Source organism: Scomber japonicus, chromosome 20 (assembly GCF_027409825.1).
Source record: "Scomber japonicus isolate fScoJap1 chromosome 20, fScoJap1.pri, whole genome shotgun sequence".
Taxonomy (NCBI): Eukaryota; Metazoa; Chordata; class Actinopteri; order Scombriformes; family Scombridae; genus Scomber; species Scomber japonicus.
This window is the reverse complement of record NC_070597.1, coordinates 17,036,573-17,062,404: the sequence shown is the minus strand read 5'-3', so window position 1 is coordinate 17,062,404 and position 25,832 is coordinate 17,036,573. Positions and strand designations below refer to the sequence as shown.

At 40.3% G+C, this 25,832-nt stretch overlaps 3 protein-coding genes across 6 annotated transcripts in view; 2 read left to right on the top strand and 1 right to left on the bottom strand.

Annotated features, from left to right (window-relative positions):
- Positions 1 to 8,466: 8,466 nt before the first annotated feature.
- Positions 8,467 to 10,860, top strand: prr35 (proline rich 35). The gene is made up of 2 exons (XM_053341753.1): positions 8,467 to 9,875; positions 10,035 to 10,860. Exons 1-2 carry the CDS (start codon positions 8,467 to 8,469, stop codon positions 10,858 to 10,860), a joined length of 2,235 nt encoding a protein of 744 aa, XP_053197728.1.
- A 2,457-nt stretch (positions 10,861 to 13,317) lies between these two features.
- On the top strand, positions 13,318 to 17,438 carry LOC128381345 (toll-like receptor 13). Its single transcript, XM_053341340.1, has 6 exons — positions 13,318 to 14,139; positions 14,248 to 14,810; positions 14,895 to 15,042; positions 15,141 to 15,511; positions 16,468 to 16,561; positions 16,689 to 17,438. The coding sequence occupies exons 1-6, from the start codon at positions 13,318 to 13,320 to the stop codon at positions 17,436 to 17,438; spliced, it is 2,748 nt and encodes a 915-aa protein (XP_053197315.1).
- A 1,016-nt stretch (positions 17,439 to 18,454) lies between these two features.
- Positions 18,455 to 25,832, bottom strand: part of si:ch73-103b11.2 (myosin phosphatase Rho-interacting protein) — a 48,681-nt gene continuing 41,303 nt past the window's right edge. For 3 of the 4 annotated variants that reach the window (XM_053340835.1, XM_053340838.1, XM_053340837.1), the window contains 9 exons: positions 23,240 to 23,387; positions 23,048 to 23,153; positions 22,450 to 22,609; positions 22,260 to 22,367; positions 22,089 to 22,175; positions 21,830 to 21,992; positions 21,342 to 21,418; positions 21,021 to 21,106; positions 18,455 to 19,843 (listed from right to left, as the gene is read on the bottom strand). In XM_053340835.1, the coding sequence (XP_053196810.1) occupies positions 21,074 to 21,106; positions 21,342 to 21,418; positions 21,830 to 21,992; positions 22,089 to 22,175; positions 22,260 to 22,367; positions 22,450 to 22,609; positions 23,048 to 23,153; positions 23,240 to 23,387 (882 nt within the window). In that variant the 3' untranslated portion in view covers positions 18,455 to 19,843; positions 21,021 to 21,073. Of the gene's footprint in view, positions 19,844 to 21,016; positions 21,107 to 21,341; positions 21,419 to 21,829; positions 21,993 to 22,088; positions 22,176 to 22,259; positions 22,368 to 22,449; positions 22,610 to 23,047; positions 23,154 to 23,239; positions 23,388 to 25,832 lie in introns of all 4 variants that reach the window. The other variant, XM_053340836.1, reaches the window with a different exon arrangement.

Genomic DNA, 25,832 nt, shown 5'->3' with positions numbered 1-25,832 from the left:
GCTCAACACAGTAACTTTATCTGGACTGCTTCCCTCCTGGAAATAAGAGGCAGCAACCATATAGTGCTGTAGGCTAAACTCCATGAATATAACCCAGGTGCTACAATCCTACTCATAGACTATGGGCTGGTAGCCTATTCCAGAGGGTAACATTACTCTATAGAAGTGCCTCTCTATTTATTTGGTTTTTGCTTCATTTTGAGTGAAGTGTGATCACAAGCATCGAATCAGACCTGCAACGATTTTTATTTTTGTCATATCATTTTGCTGGATTACTGTAGAGTGATTATTGGTGTTTGGGCACTAATTTAGGGAAAAGGTACAGGCAAGCAATTTATTTTGTTTAAAGCTAGAAATTAAAAAAAGGAAAATCTACTGTATGGTTTGAAAAGAACATTTTGATGAAAGAAACACTGGCAGACACTTGTGAGGAACGAAAGGTTTAAGTTAATACTAGTTTTTATTCTTTTTGCTTTACAATTGAAGTAAAAATACATGTAGCCTACATACATTATATACTGTGTTAAAGGGTTAATATACACAATTGTTTGCTTTATGGTGATCTCATAATAGTCAGTTATATTTGGGAGGTATTAAGTTTCTAGAACAACCCAAGATAAATAGCATTAAGTTAATCATACCATACCAAGGGCTACCAGAGGGTAGATGGACTTAAGAAGAACCAAACCGAGACATCAGTCCAATCATAGGGGAGAATTATGGTTTAGTTCACACAGCAGTCAAATACTTGACATTTGAGGCACCTCTGACAGCTGATTATTTTAAAAAGACTATTCTCATTCAATTAGCAAAGAGGCCAAACAAGTGTGAGAGAATGTGATGAGCAACCAGCCATTAGTTGTAAGCCTGTGTTTCAAGCATGTGTCAAGCAAACACTGAAGCTCTGCTTGATTTAAACTGGTGTCTAACTGGTGAAAAATGTGCTCAAGTATACATCAGCGTGAGTGTATATAAACTATATTATCACAAGAATGATGTAAGAACGTTATTAGCATGCTACAGAATACGATTAAGATTCTAATGATAATTTGAGGTCATAAAACACACTAGGTGCTAAAGAAAACTGAAGGAAATCACCAAAGGCAGGAGGTTGTTTTGTCACTGTGGCTGTGTTAGTAAAGCTGGCAATGGCTGTTGGAGTTGTTCTCTTTTGAAAACGAGGGGAAAGAGGTAAAGACGGGAGGGAGTGGTGAATAATTGATAGTGGCTGAGAGCGATATGAGTTTAGTTAATGTGCCCAGCAGCGCAGGCGAAGAGAAGAGCTGTTAGCTATTCGACCTCAGGCCTAAAACTGAAATGACTAAAACCCTGGGTTAGTGCTTGCTATTTAGTGCTCCATCTTTCTATCTGTATATCTCTTCACACCAAAAAATACATCTTGTTGGATAGTGCACGTTCTGAAAATACATTTTAATTGTTTGGTTGCATGGGTTTGGTTGTGTGTCTGTGTGTGTGTGTTTGTGTGTGTGTGTGTGTGTGTTTGGAGGCATCTGCACAGCTGGATCTCCCTGGTAGCGGTGTTGTTCTCCCCTTCAGGTTCCTTTCTCTGAGTGGTAATAGAGTGCTCCTGTCAGCCTCCCCAGATGCCGCTCCATAAGGACCCACAACTCTCTCGACTCGCCAGGAGAGTTCTGTGTGCACACTGCAAGTCTCAGCATCCTCAAATTCATACTTTTCCTACTGAAAAACTTTCTGGAAGAGTGTAATTGCTATCTGTTAAATGAAAAACAATAGGGTTGCAACAAACAATTATTTACATCATAGATTAATCTGTCCATTATTTTCTGGATTAATGGATTTAGTTGTTTGGCTTATAAAATGCCAGAAAATGTTGAAAAATTTCACAAAGTTTAAGATGCAGCTTAAAATGTTTTGTTTGGTCCTGACCAACAGTCCACAATCCAAAGATATTGAGCTTACTACAATAAAGGGCAAAGGAAATATTCACATTTAAAAAGCTAAAACCAGAGTATCTTCACAGTTTTTCTTAATAAATGACAATTTCAGTGATAATAAAAAAAGTTATTGATTAACTTTCTGTTGATCCGCTAATCTATTAATTAACTAAACATTTCAGCTCTAAATCAAAAAAGACATTTAAAAAAAAAAGGAAATAGGCACGGCTGAATCAAGCTCCTGCATAATATCCTCCTTCATACACATACCACTACTCAGTGAGAACATAAATATTTGTCACAGATTTGATGTTATTTCATTCTTAAGGGACCATGTACAATATTAAACAAATATGAACATTTGATAGTCCAGTATATTGTGCCTTCTAAATAAATCAGATATATGTCAGAAATAATGATGCTATGTGTCTGAGTTAGCTGATTGTTTGTAACTGATTGTTTTGTAGGACTGACACAAGGTGCTAAGCTAAACTAAGTCATCTTATAAAAAAACCCATCAAACAGAATTCAGTATTTGTAAAATGTAAAACAATGAATTGTTCATGGAAATTTGATCCTGAACATCAACCTGTCTCCAGCACCCACTGAACGGTGGAAGAGAGAGAGGGAAGTGTTTTCTCATGTAATGGATATACTTCCATTTTATTCAGAGTATCAACCACACTGACTCTGAGCTAGTCTCATGGAGACTCCCACATTTTTTACATTTCAAATCTGTTTCTGTTGCGCTTAGTGAAGTGTAGTCTGAGAAGGCAGCTGTTTAAATCACAGATATCCTGTTGTATATGTGTTTTCAACTTCTATCAATCAATATAAATTGATGATTTTTTCCCTGTGTAGTTGACCAGTATTATTTTGGTTCAGTAAATGTCTGCAGTCAGTCAGCCTGGTGAAGGCAGTCCGTCCGGCTGCTGTCCTCTGAACTCCGGTGCAGCAGCAGCTTTCAGGCGGCTGCTTGTGAAGACAGAGACGCTGAACACAGATCGAGTGAGAAGTGTGGAGGCCGCAGAGAAGCCGAGGGTGTGGACGGACTGTTGCGCTCACATGATGTGATTTTTTCCCCACTTATGATCAAGTGTGAGAGGAACAGAAGTGACAAAAGGAGGGGTCATTTGCTTGGGTGTTTATTTGAAATATTTCTCCAGAATGACTGACACTGACTTTAATTTGATTCAAAGGGAAAGTATCATATATTACTCAATTCGGCTCCCCAAACCTGCATATTCCCTCCACCAAAGCCTCTGTCTATCACATGAAATATTTAAAGCCTAAACACAATTTAATGTCAGCACAATTCGATCATCAACACAAAATTTGATTTCTCTGGAAACCTTTCAATAAAAAGTTTCACTAAGATTCAGTCTCTACTCTATAATGTGCATTTGTGATGTGGACCCAAAGGTGAGTGGAAGGAGGCTAAATGGCTAAATGACTGTAAGAATACCAGACATTGTTCCCTCATCTCTCATACCAGCATTTTCTCTCAAAACCACAACAGACTTGTGGATCTGACAATGAAGAGGCAGAGGGAAGTGGCAGCACTGAAGGAGTCAGTCCTCACTTAGCACACTTACACTTAACAGGAGAAATTGACACCTTCTCCCAAGTGTGTCTGTAGTTGCAGAGAAACAGTCTCTTTCTCTCAAGAAAAAAACCCCTGACATCATCTCCCATGTGTCCCATGTACGCTTTAAGAAGAGGAGGATCTTTCTCTTTTGCTAGCTCCTCTTCTTTCTCTTCTCCCTCCTCCATGTCACAGTGCACTCCTGTCATTCCTCCTGATTTACCAGACATCCTCTTTCCCCTGCTGTCACATTTGGTACAGATGGTTAGGCTCTATGGAGTGGCCTGTCAGTCTCCATTTGGCCGCCTCGATGTGACAGCGGGCCTGATGGCTCGTGAAGGGGCCCCGACTTTCCCAGCACACGGACACTGACATTTCTCAAGGGGGCCTCGCAAGCACGCTTCCCACCCAGCCAGAGAAGAGAAATGAAGAACCTGGAGTTGACCTATAGCCCTCCATAGGCTAAAGAGAGAAAGGAATGAAGAGAGAAGAGAGGAAGAAAGAATGACTGAGAGGAGATTTAGAGGGATGTAAGTGAGAGGATGGGATTCAATGGTAGTATAAGAGGACAGAAAGGGGAAGGAGAAAGAGATGGAAAGTGTGTGGGAGACAAAGGGATAAAGAACAGGTAGGGTGGGGGGGTTAAAGAGGAAACTAAAGTGTCAGAGGAGACATATGTCAGTCATTGCCTGTGGATGTGATCTTACAGCTCATGTCAGTAACCTATCCAGTACACTATCAGTGCACTAAACACCTCCTTCTAAAGAAAGGTCGCTTCAAATGCCAACAAAACCAGGCTGCTGTTTGCGATGCAGTTGAAGTGAAGTGGAAGAAAGAGGAAAGAACCCCCCCCCATAACCTCCACCCACCTCCACCCACACTGAAGACAGACTTCTACCTGAATAACCTGGCTGACGTTAACACTCACATGTGCTGTATTAGGGCTCATGCAGGTGCAAAGAACAAAGAGGTGCACACACATGATCACACAAATTCACAGGTCCAACACTGATCCTCGCACACATAAAGACCGACATGCTCCCTCCCATCCTTCCCATAAGGTTAGGACACAGATTCTGTAAATGTAACGCACTTCAATTCACAAAGACAGATGTCGATGGTAATGGTCTGTTAGTAACTGAAGAGCAAAAGAGAGAATAAGAAGCTCGCTGTCATATAAACGGTTTCTCTGCTGCATATAGTTTCAGCATTTCTCTTACTTTTTGAATTTGTCACTTAACCTGCATCAAAATTAATGGTCTAAGTGTATTATTAGTAGAGAAGATATAGAAAGATAAAAGAAAAAAAAAGAGGAATACAGAAATGTAAACCTCACCAAAAGTCAGCTCTCACATTAGTTATCTCTGCTACAAATCATCTTCTTATCAGCATTTTATTTAACTGCAGTTATAAAATATTTTTCGCCAATTGAAGAATTACATTTGCATAATTATGTTTTCAAATATAATTAGGTTTTCAAATATAATAGCACTTTCAGTTCCAGTTTGGTTAGGGTTTTTTTTTTGCAGGGCGGTTATTAGAGGAAAAGCCTTATGCCTCTCCTGGATAACCAAAAAACAAAACAAAACAATGCTTCATTTAAACAGGATCAAAAACCAAATATAGTCTTCAACAATCAGCAACAGAATATTGATGAGTTTGCAGAACTTCAGCCAGTTATAAACTCAGAAAATGTATCAAATGGAAACAATTGTTCACTTTTTAATGCAAGATTCAGATTTGAAAGCAATACAAAACAGAGCTATTTTTGAAAAGGCTCTCATCATGCAGAAATTAACCCAAACAAATGTCATCTCCACCCTCCGTTATAACAAGAAGCCATCACTAACCTAACCTTTTCCAATACTGTGTAGGTTGTTATATTGCATCCTGGCTGCAAGGTAGAGACCACATTTGACAATCCAGGGGGAGGGAGGGAGGGAGGAGGGGGAAGGGGGAGTGGGGGCTGCTGTATTGTAGTGCCTCCGGGCAATGCTCCCAGTCAATATATATCTCCACACTCGCTCCTGCGCTCCCATTTGAGCGGGACGCGCTGCCCTCTCAGTGCCGCTGCAGAGGGGTGACAGCCAGCCACACCGGGACGCTCTCTAGGTACGGATGAACACATTTCTTCTCCTCGTTTAAGTAGCTCATAGCATGCAAGCAGATTAGTTTATTAAGTTATAGATAGCAATATTCTAACAGGAGATTAAAATAAGGCCTGCTGTGCATGGTGCTTTTTCTTGCATTGAGATTATTGCATTTTGAAACTGCTCATTTGCAGTTTTTGCAACATAAAAGGTTTCAATGTGAACTTTAATTGTAGGTTTGTTGTAAATTATTTAATTTTGAGATCAAATTCGGACACGATTATAGTTATGAAGAAATTTAAAAAAACAAATTCTAAGCTGCATTGGGACTAGTTGAACACATTTGTAGCATTAAAAATGCAATTCAATTGCACATTTCATTTACTCAAATGAAGAATTGGGGAACATTGTAATAATTTATCATCAGATTCAGATTCAGATGTTGATTTGCTGACAAACTTGCATGCCAGGCAGGCAGTAAATACATTTATGGCATGTGTTAATAGGGAATATTTTTGGCAAAAATGATTTGATTGCAGTATTAAATTAAGGCTAATTATACTGAAACAGAAGCATGAAGAGATAATGACCAGTTGATGATAACTGACAATAAAACTGTTATTCTGTAATTGTCTTTCTTCTTTTCCAGGACTTTTTTCTTCTCAGAGAGAGTCAAGCAACTCATCATCCATAAAACCATCTAAGGTAAAGTTTTTAACATAAAGTACATAGTATTATATGTGTGTGTATATATTTATATATATATATATATATATTTATATATATATATATATGTATATAATAAAACCTAAGCACTTTAAATGGGTTTACTTTTCAGCACTGATGTGCATTTACTGACTGTACAAATAGCCCATCCCAGGCTGTCAGTGGTGTGGTTGCTGTTGCGTGTAACTTGTCAAAGCTTTTAGTGTGGTGAACCTCCTTAATTTCAACAATAGATGTTCAAGCGGTTAGGCTTGTTTGATCATCAGCCCTAAAAGCTTAAAACAAGACCGCAGGGTTTGGATATGGGGCAGCGGGGGGGGCCACAGTGCACAGTCAGTGCAGAGGCAGGCAGATAGCAGTTGCCAGAAGAGGAAAAAAATCCACTGTAAAAATGATTTTTATTGATTGGCTCGTAGCAGCAGCTGTTAGGCTCCATTATGAGCTCAAAGCCCAGGTCAGAGCCCCAGGGCGGACAAGTGAGCCAATCAAATGGTCAGGCACTAACGGGCCAATTCTGAGGGTCCAATTGGGAGAGCAGTTGGCAACAGCCTGCCATCCTGTGTTAGCCTCACCGGGTCTTTCATCATCATTCTTCCTGCTGTGGGTTTCACAGATGAGGTTGTCCGCTGTCTCTTAACATAACCGGCCATCCATCACCTGTTTTTGCCTCACTGGCCTTTATTTCCAAACTTTGTCATGAGCAGTCTGGGTTATACACAGAACATTAGTTGGTGAAGTTTATTTTCCCTCAGCATCACGCAGACTTTTATCTTTGAATGACCTGAGGAAAAAGACAAAATAAAAAGCCTCAAAGCAGAGTGTTTTAAATTGAGGAGCACACTCCTTCATCTTCATCTTCATGCACCGCAGGGTTCACCCAACGGCTTGGCTTAAAGTGTAATAAGGATAAAAAGTTTCTGTGATTCAACCAAAGAAGAAAAGCATTTACTGTTGGAAATTTGAATTTGATTTAAGGGATAGATATTAATTAAACGTATGGCATGGAAGTCTTGTAACTTTAGAAGATGAAGAGGAATAGAAATAAAATGTGATGTGAAAAGTGATGAGAGAGAAGATTTTAGGACAGTGAATCATTGTGAGCAAATCCAAAGGTATTGTAGTGTACAAACTATTTGCATTACATTTTATAGATTGGAGAAATGTGGTTAGAAAAATAAAAAATAGCATCAATTATGTGGTGGATAAAAACTCAAAAGATTAATTTGTGCTGAGAGGTTTTTTGGTCTCTCTTGTAATTCAAATCTAACCTCTCATAATCCATGCTTTCATCCTTTGTGAAGTTATGAGCCAACTCCAAACACAGAGGTAGCAAGACTAGATGAGACGAGTACAGGAAAGCAGTTGAACTTATGCACCATGTCCTGACCCAGATCCCAGTCCTGGCACTAATGACGCCCTATAGGCATGAGGCCAGGCTCTCATTAGGAACCAGGCCTCAAACCCCCAACTCCTCTCCCTTCCATACCCGCTGTACGCAACCTTCAGCCTGGTCGTGATGTGCCTGTAGCCGGCCTCCGAGGGTCTGGCCCCTAACTCAAGCAGCAGGCCGTTGAATCTTGTGAGGCGTCCTGTACAGGTGCAGAGTCCCCTGTGACGGCCGGTTTGCCCCCCAGCCCTGGGCCCTGCTAGCGCCTGGTACTATACTGGAACTAATGAGTAGTGGCAGGTACAGTGAGAACAGGGCAACATGGGCCTCCCTGCAGTTAGTTTAGTGGCAACCCTACACACATGTGTATAATGATTATATACCACCCTTCAGTACACACACAACTTTATCAGATATTTGGACTTTCTACAGAACTGTTTCTGCAAACTTTCTTTGTTTTTCATGATGAACGAATTCTGAGGTGAAAATGATAAATATTGGTGAAATATTGAATCTCTTATCTGTTGTTCCTGAGTTGATTTTTCATTCATACAAAACTGTCTTGTGTGTTCACAGGTTCTACCCCACTTTTATCAAGAGAATGCTCCTTTTCATCCCCATTTACCTGCAAAGCTGAAGAAAAGCTCAGAGCGAAATGAAATGAACCCTGACACAAAAGATACAGAATCTAAAAATCTACCTTGAATTGCTGTAATTTAAATACAATCACACAATCTTTACACTATACTTCATAACTCCATCATGTCCAAGGACGACGCTTGTAAAGTGACTTCTGCCAGCAAGCACAAGGAGCGCAAGCCCAAGAAGCCTCACTATATTCCACGGCCATGGGGCAAACCCTACAACTACAAGTGCTTCCAGTGCCCCTTTACCTGCATGGAGAAGTCCCACCTGTACAACCATATGAAGTACAGCCTGTGCAAGAACTCCCTGTCTCTGCTCATAGAGTCAGACTGGCCATATAAAAAGGGCAACATCCTGCATCCAGATCAGCTCCGACCCTTTCAGCAGGGGCACGGCATCCATGCTGCTGGTAAAGATGAGCTGGAGCAGGTAACACGGACTGAGGAGAGACAGATGCAGCGAAGGAGTGTCGAAGAGGAAGGTGATGACAGGGAAAGCCAGGGACCAGAAGACGAGGAGGAGGGAGGACGAGGGGAGCGAGCGGAGGTTGCAGAGCGGATGAAAGAGAGCTCCAATGACAACAGCAACAGAGGAGATACTGCAGAGTGCGCCACCAAGAAAACCAAAGCACCAGAATCAGAGCTTCTGATGGCTGACATGCTCTCCCTTGAAGACCAGATTTTACGAGCACGCTCAGTGGAGGTAGAGGCACAGCTGAAGCATTATAAACTATCCAAGACATGTCTAACAGCTCCTGGGCTGCTGTCAGAGCAGTGGCGGCTTTTAGCATCCAGCCATACTAAGGCTAAAGCAGAAAGTGCTCAATCCAGAGTGAGTAGTTCAATCCCCTGTTACCCTCCTCCGCCAAACCTGGTGGATTACCAGGATCCCACTGGACTCAACCTGTCACTACTTGGGGTAGGCTATCCCATCAGCCCCAGCCTCTTCTCCTACATGAACTCAGCCATTCCCTCCACTGCCACAGGTCTCACAGCTCAGACCCATGCACAGCTCGCCCAGTTGCCCTTCCTCGCTTCTGCCGCTCAACTGATGCACCCAGCTTCCAGCACCCATGCAGACAGAACTCTCATCCCCTCTCGGCTCTACTACCCCTTTCTGTGCGAGCACACGTTTGGACCGACCTCCAGTCAGAATGATGCCAGCAAAGCGCTCAAGACATCCCCAAACAGTTTAGAAAATAACCCCTTGACCAGCTTCCAGTCCAAAGTCAATCTGTGGAAAGTGCCTGCTTTGCGGCCAGGGACCACTGCTGTCTCCCCTGCTGGTTGGGTGTCACCTCAGAGAGAATCCCCAGACCAGGCCTACAGGCAGGGGGATAAACTGCAAGCTACAGCCAAGGAAGGTAAAGTAAGCTGGGGCCTCAAGAGGACAGGAGCCCCACTGGGGAACCATGAGACACCTGTGGAGAAGAAGCCAGCTATGGGCTTCACTTCGGACCTTCTGAAGAATATTCAGAGTGCATCTGCTCTTAATATGGCATCAGATAAACTTTTCTACCATGGCAGGTAAGATTTTCCTCATTTTATCATTTCCTTCTTTTTAATGTCTTTTGGTGGTAAAATGAGTTAAAGGCAGTAGAAGTATTAAAATACATGTTCACCTGTTATAGGTATGTCTTTTCATTTTTTGGAGTTTCAAAATCCCTAAATTCCTCCCATCTTTAGTTTACAGGATGCTCAGCTTCAGACCCGGCCGTCTGAATTGTGGTACAACGATCCTCTCACTAGTCCGAACAGTGAAACATCCTCTCTTTCTACTTCTGTGGGACCCAATAGCCAGGACATGCCAATTGCCCGCACAATAGGGGAGGGAGCTTCAGAGTCAGTGGCTGCTCTCCTCGGTGACCTCTCCAAGGCCTTGCAGGAGTATCAAGAGGCTGAGCGCAAAATCTCCCACCTGGAGAAGGAGGACATTCCCGCCCAGCGCCAACTCTGGGAACACCTGAGCAAAATCCGAAGCGAGCTCTCCCACATCCACCAGGCACTGGAGCGGACGGCTCGCCAAAGCGACGGGCCTCTTGACCTTTCAGTCAAAAGAGACTCAACAGATTCAGTCGGTGATCAAGGCCTGAGAGAGGATGGTAGTCTGAAAGGCAACACGACAGAGACAGAGGAGGAAGACGAGGAGCTAGAGGAGAGGAAAGAGGACGAGGAGGATGAGCGCGAGAGGAAGGTGATGAAGGCTTCCCTGGAGAGTCGAAAGCAGTCACTGGATATGCTGATCAAGATGAGTCAGGCAGGTGCATCGGTGGTGAACGCAGAGGTTCTCTCTCCAAGTGGTCTTGGCATGAGGCCCAGTCCGGCTGAGGCCTTATGGCCGAGCAGAACCACTAAGTGTGAGGCAGACTCCAGTGTCCTGCTCTGTCCTGACGGCCGATCAGTGGTATTCACTGAAATCCCCTCCTCTGCCAAAACTCCCAAAAGAACCCCATCCATACAGCGGCTGGAAGCACAGTGCCCTCCAAGTCCTTTGACAGCGACAGACAACTAAACCTCTGTTCCTCTGACTGTAACATAACTGAGTCTACATGACTGATCAAATGCAGTTGTCTATAAAATTACTGGCATGCCTTTGATTTTCACTGGCTGAAACAGGACTGCCACTCTAATTCTCAGTTTAACTTCACAAAAACCTCAAATATTTTGCACCTTATAGAACATACAGAGAATGAATGACAAAATATTGAGAGAAAAGTCTCACAAATGCACTATGGACACTGATTGTTACAACAAGACCCTCCTAAAAATCTTTAAATGTAACATTAACACTTATTTCTATTCGAATAATTAGACCAATTAAGTCCTTCAGAATCATGTTGAGAGACAATCTTTTGAATGGGGGTGTATATAATGTAATTTTTGAAATAAATGTAAGTAAAATGTTTTAAAGGGTAAATGGTTTTATATGGATGTCATGTCGAGCTTGATTTCACTTGATGAAAATAAAATGTATTATACACACTGTATCTCTTGGAATAAATTGAGTAAAAAACAAAGTGTTTCTTGCTTTTTATTCAAGTGGGACAATAAGGGGAGAATGAGAGGAGTGAACATCCATATATCTGAGGAATACAAAACACACATGATAAGAAAACATTTGATTGGACAGGTTGTGAGAGTAAATGCTATCATCACTATCATTATAATTTAAAGTTTAAAATGAGACAAACAGATTCATAGTGGCTGTGCTAAAGGTGAAGCAGCTCCTTAAGCTAAATGGCGATCAGTGGGGTCACCTGTGTCTGGCTCTTTGATCCAGGAATCTCCAACAAAGGTCAGGGCTCCAGGGCTCCACATTGACTTAACAGAGGAGTACCTGTCTACCCCCAAGGACACCCAACACAGGGCTGCCCCGCATTCTGTGGCCCCTTCACCACCCTCACACTCCAGAAACAGCAGAAAAGGTCAGCTGCCAAAACTAGAAGAGCCTCAGTGGAAGTTCAGTCTGAAGAGGTCAAAATGCCTGTCTTTTTTAATTTTTTCGATTAATATTTGATACTGGCTGACTATTTCAATTGAGTTATTACTGAAATAATATTTGCAATTTTCTGAACCACACCATTCTCTATGAAGCTGTTATCTAAACCATTATTTTAATTTAAGACTTCATGCATTAATATACAATATCAATAAACATATCAAATTGAATATATATATATATATATATATATATATATATATATATATACATATATGTTAAAAAAGTTTTTCAATTTTCTAATTGAAAAAAAAACTGCAAAAAAATGCCACTGTCTTTCAATGACAGAAAAAAAGACTTCAGTTTCATGGTAGTAATGAGTGAAGTCATGGTCCCCAGTTTAGGAGTTCCCCTGAAAAGCTAAAATATTTTAAGTGTTTGCACAAAATCTTTTATTGGCTTAGGGTTTGTGATACATCCCAATCTGAATGCTCTGGACAATGAAAACATTCTCTCTTTGCTGTAGTCTTATGAGATCAAGACCCAAGCTGATAGCTCCCTCATGTGGTTAAAAGATGTAAAGCTACAGTATGGCACAAGTGCTCTGATGCACTACTAGAGTGACAGACAAAAAAAATCATGCAAAATAAAGCTGGTAGTTACAGAAGCGTATTGCATTCACTTGATTTTTTTTTTTTTAATTTACATAATTACTCTGAAAAAATCACTGCAACAAACAGAGAAAAAAATTGAGTGAATGCAATACGCTTCTGTAGGTAGTGATCACCTTTGAGTTTGAGACTGAATCAGTGTACAACTATTTTCAGCAGTGTGACTACAAAGGCACATACAGCTGAACACCCTTCCTCAAAAAGACACAGTCCCTTATATAGACAAACTCTGAGAACTTGATAGCTAAGTAGGAAGTGCAGTAGCATAGATTGATGCAGTGTAAGAGGAACATAAAGGGGTAAGTTCCAATATTTTCTAATATGTATGTGCTTCATGATAAAAAAAAATACTTAAGTTAATTTGCATATTTGGATCAAATAATGTTGCACAGTTAGGTCGGAACAAAGCATTGTAGTTTCTTTTAAATCACTTTTGCTTTGTCTGTCAAAGCACTTTGTAAATTTTGTTTTTAAAGGTGCTATATAAATAAAGTTGTTATTATTATTATTATAATTGTTCTTGATATTAAAATTCCTCATTTCAAAAACTACTCAAGAAATGATGCAATTACGAGAAGCAGTCACTCATTCATCAAAACAAAAATAGTTAGAATTGATTCCTTCCAATCTTTTCTCTGTCTACTTACATTTACATTGTTACATTCATTACATCAAAGATATCAAAGGTATTATGCTTTTCAATAATTAAAGTCCTTAACGTAGTTTTCCATCTACAAGTAAAAATTCAGCTCAGCTTTGTCAACTTCCCATTAATGCAAAGCCTTTTCTATGTTAGCATATTTTCAGATTTCTTTGCCAGACTTCAGTGCAGTCTGTACAAAGCAGCTGTCAATCAAAGATGGTGCGAGCAGTCTTGTTCCTGCTTCTGCTCAACACCTCCGCCTGCTGTGGTTTTGGCTTTAAAGGCTGCTCTCAGAACTTCCCCGATACTGAGACCCTATGGTGCTTCAACCACAACATCGTCAACCTCTCCGATGTTGTTAGCATGATCCCAGCTAATATCACGACAATCAACCTGTCCAAGAATAACATCGCAGTAATCCCACCTGGATCATTTAGTCACCTGCTCGGGCTCAAACAACTGGACCTGAGTCAGAACAAGCTGGTCTCTCTAAATGGAGGAGAATTCAGAGGTCTGGACGTCCTGTACTTTCTCAATCTTACCTGCAACAACATCTCACACATCCACTCTCATGCATTTGATGGACTTGCTAGGCTACAATCCCTCCTCCTGACCCATAACCTACTTGTAACAATCTCTCAGGGTATCTTTAATTTCCTCCCCCTGATTCAAAAAATCGACCTTTCTCTGAACATGCTCAAGACCTTCAACTGTGAAGAGTCTGGCGGCTCCTCTACTCTAAGGTGGCTCAATCTTTTAGCAAACAACATCCAGAAGGTAAACGTGAGCTGTTTCCCTGCCCTTGAGTACATCAGGTTGTCCAACAACACCGAGCTGGAGCTTCAGGCAGATGTTTTTGCCTTCAACCCAAAACTGAGGAGTTTGCATCTCCAGGGAGTTAAAGCAGATGTGCTAGGGGGACTTTCTGAGGAGACAAAAATGAATCTCTCTTGGGTATCATTTTCGTTGTTTGTGGAGAGATCTCCATTTACCATCTGTGGATTGATGAAAGGAATGGATCAGCTGCAGAGACTCGAGGTACAAGTTCTTTTTGTAATGCAGCATTTCTTTGCTTAAGCAGCAGTTGCTTTATTTTGTGATGTTTTCAATATGTTTTAAATTTCATGTGAATTTAACTTGATGTAGGTTGACTTGAAAGGATCCAAGTTACTTCATCCTAACTCCACCCTCCTGGACTGTGCCACTCCACAAGTTCTGTTCATTTTGCATGCAAACCTTGGGAATGTTGCTCAGGTGCCGTTGGGTAAGGGGAACACAGGCAGACTCTATCTCATCAATTGCGGGATGAAAGAAATATCTCGTACTACATTTGAGGGTTACAAACGACTGAAAACACTGCAGATAAATCAAAACAAGGTCATCATTCACGAGGATACTTTTCAAGGCATGTCCCACCTCACCTTTTTGAGCTTTGACAGGTGCAAATTACGGGACATCAACCCCAACTGGTTCCTACCTCTGAAGACTCTGACTCGCCTGTCTCTCCTGAAAAATGAAATCACTGAGTTGACCCCAATGGTATTCAGTGTCCTCACCAAACTTGAGCAGCTCTACCTGCAGTTCAATCTGCTAAAATATATCACCAAGAAGCCTTTCAGTAAGCTGCGGAGGCTGGATAAACTCAACCTCAGTTTGAATATAATTGATTTCATTGAAGAAGGCTCTTTCCAAGATCTAACGAGGCTCAGGTACTGACAATCCTCTGCTTATCTGGTTATCTTTTCTCAACTTTTCTCTGTGGTCATTTATTAACACATCTGTCTGTCCATTAGATACCTGGACTTAAGTGGGAACCGCATCAAGAGGCTGACACCATCCATTCTGTCTGGCCTGATGAATTTGAGGACATTTGTTCTGTACAACAACCGCCTCCATTTTAAATCATATGAATCTCCTTTCATCAACCTTAATTCTCTGGATGTATATATCACATATATAAATACTTCTTTAACAATAGGAAAAGGCCGACATTTTGTGTGTAATTAAAAAAAAATCTGTCTTCTGTGTTCATTCTGTAGAATGTGCAGTTGAACTACCAGGGACCTGGAGGACGAGGCATTGGTAGTATTGGACCATATTTCTTTAAAGGTCAGCGTAATCTTACCTCACTGGCCATCGGGCACAGCATCATGGTTGACTTCCATCGTGACGCCTTTGCTCCTCTGGTCAATTTGAAGTACCTGTATATAGCAGGGGTGCTAATGAAAACAACCAACCTGAGCGCAGTGCTTTCCCCTTTGAAAAAGCTGTGGAAGCTGACTCTTTACAGGGCAGACCTGGATACTCTGCCTGCTGACCTGCTGCCTCCAGATAATTCACTGGAGGTCCTCAAAGTCCAGTCAAACCACCTCCGCACTGTGGACAAAACCATGCTGGATGCTCTGCCAAGGTAATGAAGTTACTGAAATATCTAGTAAGCAGGTCTTAAATGACAGGATACCTAATTTTCATCATTTATGACTATAACATCTCTGTTAGCTTTAGTTTTAAGAAGCTTCATATTTTACTACAGGTTATCATGGGCCACAGACCAAAAATCATGAAACTTCCTCTTTATCTTATTTCATTCCAGTCAGGACTGTACTGTGAGTTTCCCATTTCTTGAAAACAATCATAATTGTTTCTGAAGGCCTAAACCGAGAAATGTTTTTCTTCTTAATATGAGCAATATGGTCCCAAAAGCATACATTTTCTGCAAAGTTTAAAAAGTTTTGGTTATTTCAAGAGATTTTCTGTAATTCTGTGTTTCGTCTGTGATTCAAACTGGACTCATTTGGAATAAGGTGCTGTTAATGTTGTTAGCACTACCAATTATTTAGTGAAGTAAAGTCACTAAACTATCTTAGTTCTTACTCCTTTTTTCTTCTTAAATTTTGACTGTTGCTTATTTATTTCACAAGTGTTAAATACTTAAGACACATAGCCAGGTTTTAAGGGCTTTAGTTATTTCCCTGTTAGACTGTAGTGAGAAGCTACAGCACAGTTTAAGTAAACCCTTTAAGTCTAACAGACCTTGCAAACCTTTGTCTTGTGCAGTCAGTAACATATATTCAACAAAGCCTAATAAGCCTTTCTATACTTGAGAGAGAAAATGAGACCAGCTTATCTTATTATGACCAGAGAATAAACTAACACAATGTTCAACATCTACATCACAAATCTAGATTGACAATCACTATAAAACATAAAACATTGTGCAAAATTTCTTATAAATGAAATTCGGCAATAACCTCTTCCCAGAGATATGGTCTCTAGGAGCCCACAGTATTACCAGTGATAGATGTTGATATAGAGAGTGATATCTGAAAAAACTTTGATTATACATGTGACTCTGTGTGTTTCCAGATTGCGTTTTTTGGACGTTTCAGAAAATCCACTTACCTGTACCTGTGACAATGCCTGGTTCAAGAACTGGGCTGTCCAAAATGCTCATACACAGGTAAGACAAGCTGCAAACACTGTGACATGTATTCACTGTTATTATTAGAGTAAAACACCTGTAACTTCCATATACCGGTATTAATTAGTTCAAATGGTTCAGTTGTCTTGGTCTTCATGTGTTACAGGTGTCCTACCTGTATGACCTCCAATGTGACAATGACAGGAGATCTCCCTATCTGTGGCAGTTCAATGATAAAGCGTGCTCCTACGAAAACGTTTCCTTCAATCTCTTTGTCACCTTCTCTGTAATGGATGTGTTATTTGTGTTTGTATGTCTGACTTGGCACATACAAGGACCTAGCCTCCGCTACCTGCTGCTCATCCTCAGGGCAAAGGTGCGTGGGCGTAAGGGGGCAGCAGGGGCCAAATTCCAGTATGATGCATTTATTTCTTATAGCTCCAATGATGAAGCCTGGGTGATAAGGCAACTGGTGCCAAATCTAGAGAAGCCAGCTTCTGGTGCACCAGGACTCAGGCTGTGTCTCCATCACAGAGACTTTCGCCCGGGTACTTCTATCCTGGACAACATCGAGGCTGCCATCTACAACTCTCGACACACCATTTGTGTAGTGACACGTCATTTCCTGCGAAGTGAGTGGTGCTCTATGGAGTTTCAGCTGGCCAGCCTGAGGCTTCTGTGTGATGGCAGTGATGTCCTGCTGCTGGTGTTCCTAGAGGAGATACCTGAACACTGTCTGTCTCCCTACACACGCCTACGCAAGATCGTACGCAAGAAAACCTACCTGCTGTGGCCTGAGAAACCACAAGAGCGTGATGCCTTCTGGGTCAGACTGATAGATGCCTTGAAAGACAATGAGGATGAGAATGAGGAAGGAAGAGGAGGAGAGGGTGAGTTAGTACAGCTAATTGGCTAGATAAAATGCTAACTATTTGAAAATACCCATAATTAACTTTTTATGGCCTGTTAAGTGCTGTGTGTTCCATTTCAGTGACCTTCATTTACAGGCTGTTAATTTAATGACAAGAAATTACAAAAAAAAAACTGTAATCTCAATTTGTTGTAATTAGGTAACACATTCAAGCAACTGTTTCCAAATAAAAAGTCACTGTACCGGAGTACATTTCTACATCCTGTAAAACTTAATAGGAATTGCTTGTGGTGTATGTGATTGGTTTGCACATTAAAATGAGTATTATAGTAATATTTGAAGACAAGCTAAATATAAAATGTGATGTCCTTACCCTCCTATGGCCTGTGTAGCATGGTTTCTTTCCAAGAGTCAGTTTTTATGTAAATACAGACAAATACCAAGAACACATCTTCTATGGCTTTTATATTAACTTGCTTTAACTTCTTGCCCCCCCCCCCACCACCCCCACATTTTCCACATTCAGAGATGTAAAACCATCTCTACGTGCTTCAGAAAACCTAATTCTTTACATTAACATATCTGTAATGAGACTTCTTTTAAAATATTGTATTAAGTTCTGTTTTCATTTAGTGATCATTTTAGGAAATGCTGTCTAAGCTATGATAACATACAGAATAGTGAGCAATAAGAACTCAATGTCAATGCTCATTTGTTCTGTTCCTTATGGCAGATAGTGTAACAATTACTAGATGTACTGTCTACAAGCATCAACTGGCACAGAGACCTAAACTCTTACTTCCATGTACAGAGAAATGCTGTTACCTAATCCAGTTTTTTTTTTACACCACTGGCTGTAGTGATGACATAATGTATAATAAACTTCACTTGAGTATGTGTTGTTTGTCTTGTTTTTGCTGCTACACTTACTGATGGAACAAAGTCAGGAATGCCCCTATATACTTTCTGATACTGATGTCCATTATCACCATAGATATTTACTGCAATTTTGCAAGGACACCACAGTTTTCTGAAAAAAAAGAAGAGCTACTGCTACAAGATTTCCAAACACTTCATTTATTTGACGTTATACATTCAAATGAAAATAAAAAATATTCATATATATTTCATATAGAGCTAGTGAGCAAGGTACAAGTTTAAAACAAAAACACAGAAGTCTTCCATGTGGCATACGTATATACAAGGCGTGGTTTGAATACTATACAGTGTGTTTCCATAGCTGCACAGGTTTCATGGATGTTTATATTCTTCACTCAGTTGAGGCACGACTAGATTTCAGTGAGAGGTCGAGGGATTGGGCCAAGTGCTTCAAGACTGCCGCTTACAGTAAAACATTTCAATCTCAACACCTAAACAGTAGGACTTGCAAAGCAAAGCTTATTAGTGTTAAGAGTTCCACACTAAGCATAAAGTAGGAAAATGAGGCAACATGATCATTCTGCAATTCAAATTATACTGTACAGTCATGCAAAGTCCTAAATAGTTTTTTTGAGATGATACTCTCACACATCAAGTCAAAACTGAGCAAACACAAAGGTTTTAAGAAACTTAAAAAATAATAATCCAGTAATCACTAACAAGTCACGGCTGTTCACTAAGTTTGACAGAAGTCATGATGTTTGGTTGCACTGCAATAATTGACTTGAAGTCACTACACCAATTTGAGACAAAAAAAGCTTCCTCAAGTAGTCAAGTGATAAGTGCAATCCCACCCTGCTTTTCCCCCTTCACACACAGACACTCCACTTTATAAAACTCTCATACATAAGCAAGTTAAGCATCACATTGTTTTCCACTATCAATCAAACCATAGTTATAGTACAGCAGATGCCCCACACAATCAATAGCAAACCATACTCTTACATATATCCAGTAGTTATGTACAACAGAACAGGTGCACCATTAAACACATTAAAAACTATTAGATATAGAAATTGTAACAATAATAAAATACAGCAGATACTTAATCCATATTGGGAAATATATATTATTCATACTGTGTATTGCTGTCTGTTTTGGCATTTTGGAGGATCAATAAAAAACAAAATGCTGCCATGTATCCCTCTCACAGCTTATTTGACACATCTCCACCTTAGACAGATTATATACCTATGTGTTTTTTTTTAAAGAAAGCTAGACAAGATTCATTCAGTAAAACTTTTTTCCATGAATTAAAAAGAATATCAAATAAAAATATCTTAACTTATCAGAGGCATGAAAGCAGCAGGTCCAGTTTTAGAATTGACCTTTTTTCCCCCATTTCCTATGAGAGTCATCAGCTGCTGCTGGCACAGCCATGGCAATCTGGTCAAAAACCAAGGCCAGGAACGACAAAAGAAACTTAAGATTCTTGAGATTTAAATCTTTTTGGAATCTTTCGCCTCAAAAAGCTTCATGCGCTCCTGCACAGTTAGTCCCTCTTTCAGGCTCTGTTAAAGGAAAGAAAACAGATGATCAGGCCAACATGAGGGTAGAAACGAGCTTTGTCCATCACAGACATATTCCTGCTCTTGTCAAATTATAAGACATACAGGAAAAAGTGGTTAGGCTGGAATATCATGCAACTTGGCCACACCAGCATGACTGCTTAGTGTGAACAATAATGAATTAATCAAACAACAAATAAACATGTGAAGACTCACAAACAGAAAAAGACAATAATTATAGGATAGGTTTTTACACTGACAGAACAAAACAATAGAGGAACACATGAGATTGAATATATGAGTTGCATAAGAAAAGATAGCTCTCATTCTTTTATATCACCATCTGAGTTCAACATTGATATTCAAACTCCTACTGCAGACCCAAACAAGATATAGGCTAAGATGTGCCTGTCAGCTGGTGGCCAAGTGTGTGTTCACATGCTGCCAGGTATTACCTACATATGAAAAGTGCCAACATGATGCACACTTCTAATAATAATGCTTTGATGCAATACTCAGAGCTAAGTTTATCCTGCAATCCAGGCTGGTCTACTATTGAAGAGCATTAAGGACATGTGAAAAATGTATTTGAATTCTGACTTCAATCTCAGGATTCTGAGGCTGTGTCCAAAATCCCCACCTTATTCACTCATTCACTAATGCCTACTGTATATAGTAAACACTAAATAGTTTACTCAATAGTGAGCAGCAAACAAGATTTTGGACATCACCATCAGTTGTCGAGTTGCATAACAATAGTTTTCGCATCTTTAAAATGTGGAACATTGCATTGTGGGATTATTAGCAGAAAGTAGTGTGCATGCTAAATCTGGAGCAAAGCATGTGTGACAGTAAATATGAATGGGCCCACTGCTCAACTAAGTCTATTTTGAGAGAACACTGTTTCATTAGATGCTGCCAACATTTTTCAGCTTACAGTTTGGGTGAGGCATGTAATGAGTAGGGTGTTTGCAAGATGTAGCAATTCTTAATTACTGTTCGCAAACCATCTCCTCTAAGAACTGTTAATGCTAACAACCACCTGAAATATTTAACTGAGGGATCGACACTAAAATCAGCTCTTAGGTGCAAGTTGGGGCAAAAGGAAAGGTTGTGAGGAGAGGGGAGGGGACAACATGCAAGGACGAGCATGCTTTGCTCTACAAAATGCTATACCTACAGCACATCTTGGGGTGGGGTTTGGGGGGGGAGAATCACCCCACATTGGGAGTGTCAGCTATCCCATGAGACCTGTTCAATGACAGACTGATGGACAAAACAGACAGTTGACAAACTTACAGGACAAGAGACTTTCAATAAATCTTACTGACCAACCAACTTGACACATTTCTATGTGGTGGCTGAATTGCAACAATGATAAAGTCAGCACTACAAAAGCTGGAAATGTCACATCACACAACAAACTGAAATTCCACATGTATTTCTGAATTTGAGACTAAATGCCTGTAATTAAAGAGAAAAACAATGAATGACCATTTACCTTTGACCTTACTCCTCTTGACAGCTTGGATTGTTCTTTTTTCAGGAAATCTGGATTACTTTTTGATTTCATAATGTCTAAAAACGCACAACAAAGGTATGTCATTATTATCATTGACCTTAATTAGCACACTAGCATCACAAGTAGAAAGCCCTTGAACAGATATCCAAACTAAATGCTACACTGAGTACACTTAATAGATGTTAAAGTGAAACATACTTGCAACACAACAGTCCATTATGGCTCTGTATTTTTAACATTTCTTCAAACGAATGTCAAAAATTCAATTGTTATAAATTCAATTGTTATAATTAATTAATCCAATAAACAAAAGAGTCTGTATTTTTGTGGCATTTCCCCTGTACTGAAGCTACAAACACACAAAAAAGTTCATCCTGAATGGTTGCGTTACTGACTAAACTATTGGGAAATCTGAACATAATTTGGGTAATTAGTGGATCCATGATAAGAAAACGTTTTCTACTAACCGTATCCAGATGTAACTGTTCCGTCAACAGTCCTCTCGCCTAATGCTTCCGTGGCGATAAGCAGCTTCTCCTTCAGTTTGCTGATGTCGCAGTCAGCCTTTGCTTTCACAATGCTGAGCTCTGTATAGATATCTTTGTATTTGTCTGTGGCATATTTCTTGTCCTGTTGAAATGAAAAATTATACGATACTGTTTTTAGAATTGAACTAAGACAAATAAATGGAATTATTGGCAGCTTATTATTATTGGCTCAGCTTACCCTCAAAGCAGATTGCAGTTCGTCTTTCAAAGAGTGGATTTCCTGTTTAAGATACTGGATCTCCGACTCCTTAATTCGAAGCAGCACCTACAAGATGAAAAGAAATATTTAAGAGCAAATCCTTAGTGTGTGTGTGTGTGTGTGTGTGTGCGCCCTCCTGTTTACACATACCTCCAGTTCATAAACATCTTTGCCGTGGGTAAGTGGTGACAATGCAGTTTCACCACTGAAACAAGAGCGCATCCGAGTGATCTCTGTAGTCAGCCTGTTATTTAATTCCTGTTGGGAATAATGAAGTTGTTTATGTACCTATGGACAGAAAAGTGTTTTTACGTGCATGTGTTTGTATGTAGATTCTGACCTGGTTGTGAGCGTTCAGCTCCTGATTCTCTCTCTGACACTGTCTGAGGGCCTGCCTCTCAGCCTCCAGTGCCTGGGCCAGGTGAGCGTTCTCTAGACATTTCTGAGAGTACTGCTCTGACAACACCTCCAGTTCCCTCTGGATGGACTGAAGCTCCTCCCTAAACAAGATCAGATCATTATAACATCAACTTGAATTCTCATCTATCAATGCATTGCAGTTTTTAACCCTAGAAAAGAGTGGACTGATGCATCATGTGATGGCAGCTTTCCCAATTTTTAAAAAAAAAGTTCCTCCAGTTTATGAGCCACGTAAAAGCTTTTTGGTGGGCTTCTTTTTTAGAACACAGAGCTACCAAATGAAAAGCCAAAATATTAACTTTTACCATAAATATTTCCTCAGCATCAGGACTCATGGTAAAAACTTCATAGCGTTTAACATTAAAGCTTCACTTCTACATGCTATAATCTTTTACTTTTTTTCAGATCAAGGATAAGTCGAATGAACATATTTGCTCCATGCCAGGAAATTCTGTGCTTCTCATTCTCAAAGTTAAACAGTATTGGTGTTCTTGTTAAAAAAAAAAAAAAAAACATACTCATATTGTAATCGAAGTTCATCAATGTCAGAATTCAGTCCACTCAGCTGGGAGCGCTGGGTCTTCTCCAGCTCCTCCTTGTGTGCATTCTTCATCGCTTCAATAGCTGGATCAAAGATAGATCATATTAAAGTAAACTGGTTGTGCTTAAACTAGAGAAATTATGGGGTGTAATACCAACAGTTTATTTACCAGCAATTGTAGCGGCAGTCTCCTCAGCCAATAGCCTCTCTCGCTCTTCCATAAGTTTGGAAATCTCCCTCTGATGCTGCCTCTGGAGGTCTTCAATCAGCTTTTGGTGTGTTTCTTCCATTGCTGTAAAGCCACGTTCACACGTGGCCTAGAGAAAGACGTTAACAAAATGAATTCAGCACTTTTTTGCCTAGATTTCTATATTGTGACTCTAAATTCAGTACAATATCTACCATTATCAGACTACACTAAATCGTGTCATGCAAAATCATTGATAGAAACCATGCAAGCTTTTTATGATATGAAGCCCAGCTATGTTAGTAAGAGAGCAAGATAAAGCAGGGAAATTCTATTACAGCGAGGCAGCACTATTGTCAGTAATAAACTGTACGTCATCCTGTTACTGAATCTGGGAAATGGTTTATCTACTGATGCCCATATGAAAAGGCAATGTTGGAGTCACAGTGACACATTTTAGTTGAGCTATAAGTACAGCTATAATTTGATACTTTATTTGAATGTACTTAATTGATAACAACCTGCTACAGATTACTTTGCTTCATTGTGTAAAAAGCTTCTAGGATGTCCCAAACTGATCCACAGGTTCAGCATTTTTTATGGGTCGGTATCGTCTATATAAATCCTGATTCCTTTTCAAGCTTGTGTTTGCTCTGTACACCAAATCAGTCATAAATACCATATTGAGCTCAGTTTAAACACCTAAACATCTGCTAACCTACAGTGTTGTGAGTAAGTTGCCAACAGAGCACACAGCAAGCAGCAGTTTGAATTAATGATCTGTCAGTGTGTGTCAGTAGGCAATACAGTAAACTCAACAATCAGGTGCACAATGTTTCTGAAATGCTGTTGGTTGAAAATTGCAATTGAACTGCAGTATTTTGGAAAAAATTACAAATATGTTCCTGCCACAACAAATCCACATTGGCTTGGTATAATATACAAAACTTTATCAATAATATCATACAAAAAAGTCAAACTGAGACACAGCCTAGATGTTGCTAATGTAGAGGTTACCAGATAAGAAACATATTTAAATTGATTTTATAATTTTCTTTATCTAGGATTATTGTGGATGAAGTGTGCACTGTCCCACACTCTGCTGATGATTCTCGATGAAAAGCCATTCATCTAGTCACCAAAGTTATTAAATTAATCCTGTAGGGAACATGAATTACTGTACCAACGGTCATGGAAATCCATCCAATAGTTGTTGAGATATTTCACTCAAAATCACAAGTGCGAACATCATAGTGGCACAGGAGAGAACCAACACAGCCTGAAAGCTACGAATGTCTACCAAATGTTGTGCCAATACATCTAGCAGCTGTAGATACAGTACAGTTCACAGAACAATTGTTCAATTTGACCTGCTGGTGGCACCAAGAAAAATGTCAGGATCAAGAAAGTCAGTAGGCTTCATTGTCTGGGAACCAGGGGTCATAATCACATATAATATCAAAATCCAATAGTTGAGATATTTGAGTCTGGACCAAAGTCATGTCTGTTGCTATCCGTAAAGCTACATTGCCAGCATGGCTAACCAAAAATGTCAGGCTTGGCATCAGCACATATAAAAAGAGACTTGTTTGGAGGAAAAAAGGGGGAAAAAATTGGGACATCTTTCAAAGCTACATTTACATTCACAATTTGCACGCAATCTGATTATCCAGGTTGTTGATTTAATGTGACAAATAAGCTCAAATCACACCATTTCCCAATTCCAAGTCCTCTGTATATATTAGTAGGTGGGACAACAATCAACTACTTATTCAGCTATTTCACTATTCATCTACTACTCTCTCATAGATATTCACTAAGACAAAATTAAAGAGCAAAAACCTTAAGACTTTCAAAGTCTCTCTGGTATTTCTCTCTCAGGCTGGCCACATCTCCTTCTAGGTGCTTGTTCTCCAGTTCGTCCCTCATGGTGTTCATCTGAGTTTCCAGCTCCTGGATCCTGTCCTTCAGAACCACCATGGAGTCTACCTCTGACATGGTCTGTGCATCTTCCCCCTTCCCCTGCTCCTCCTCTTCCATCGGCGTTATGGCCTCATCACAGGGAGGTGAGTGGGAAACCTCAGTGCCATTTTTGTACTGTTGGTGCTCTTGGATACATTGAATGTTTTCCATATACTGGGAATGCATCTTTTCAATCTCCACTTGGTGGACATGCTGAAGCTCACAGACCCTGTGTTCAAACTGCTCCTCTAGTTTTCTCACATGGCTATTGTGCCGCTCCTCCATGGTGTCTATGTCCACCAGCAGGACCTCTAGCTTTCGTTGGCTATCAGCTGTGGTCTCCATGAGGGCCAACTCTGTTGAGGCACGCCCCTGCTCTGCCTGGCTTAGCTCTTGCTTGTGCCGCTGCTTCAGCTCTTCCTTCTCCTTCTGGAAATGTTCCTCCAGGAGGGTCAGCTGCTCCTGTTGCTGGGAGAGCTGGTTTACACGTTTGCTGATTTCACTCTTAAGTGTTTGGTTCTCAGTCTGGAGAGTGGCCACTGTTTGTGTGAAGTTCTGGCGCTCTTCCTGTAAGGATGCTTTGTATTTGTCTTGGATTGCACTGACGCTGCGG

Excerpts from the sequence above, each read along its gene's own strand:
- prr35 (XM_053341753.1), top strand. The coding sequence starts at position 8,467 with ATGTCCAAGGACGACGCTTGTAAAGTGACTTCTGCCAGCAAGCACAAG. Across the intron at positions 9,876-10,034 it reads AAACTTTTCTACCATGGCAG|TTTACAGGATGCTCAGCTTC; the intron begins GTAAGATTTTCC and ends TCCCATCTTTAG.
- LOC128381345 (XM_053341340.1), top strand. The coding sequence starts at position 13,318 with ATGGTGCGAGCAGTCTTGTTCCTGCTTCTGCTCAACACCTCCGCCTGC. Across the intron at positions 14,140-14,247 it reads ATCAGCTGCAGAGACTCGAG|GTTGACTTGAAAGGATCCAA; the intron begins GTACAAGTTCTT and ends AACTTGATGTAG. Across the intron at positions 15,512-16,467 it reads ATGCTGGATGCTCTGCCAAG|ATTGCGTTTTTTGGACGTTT; the intron begins GTAATGAAGTTA and ends GTGTGTTTCCAG.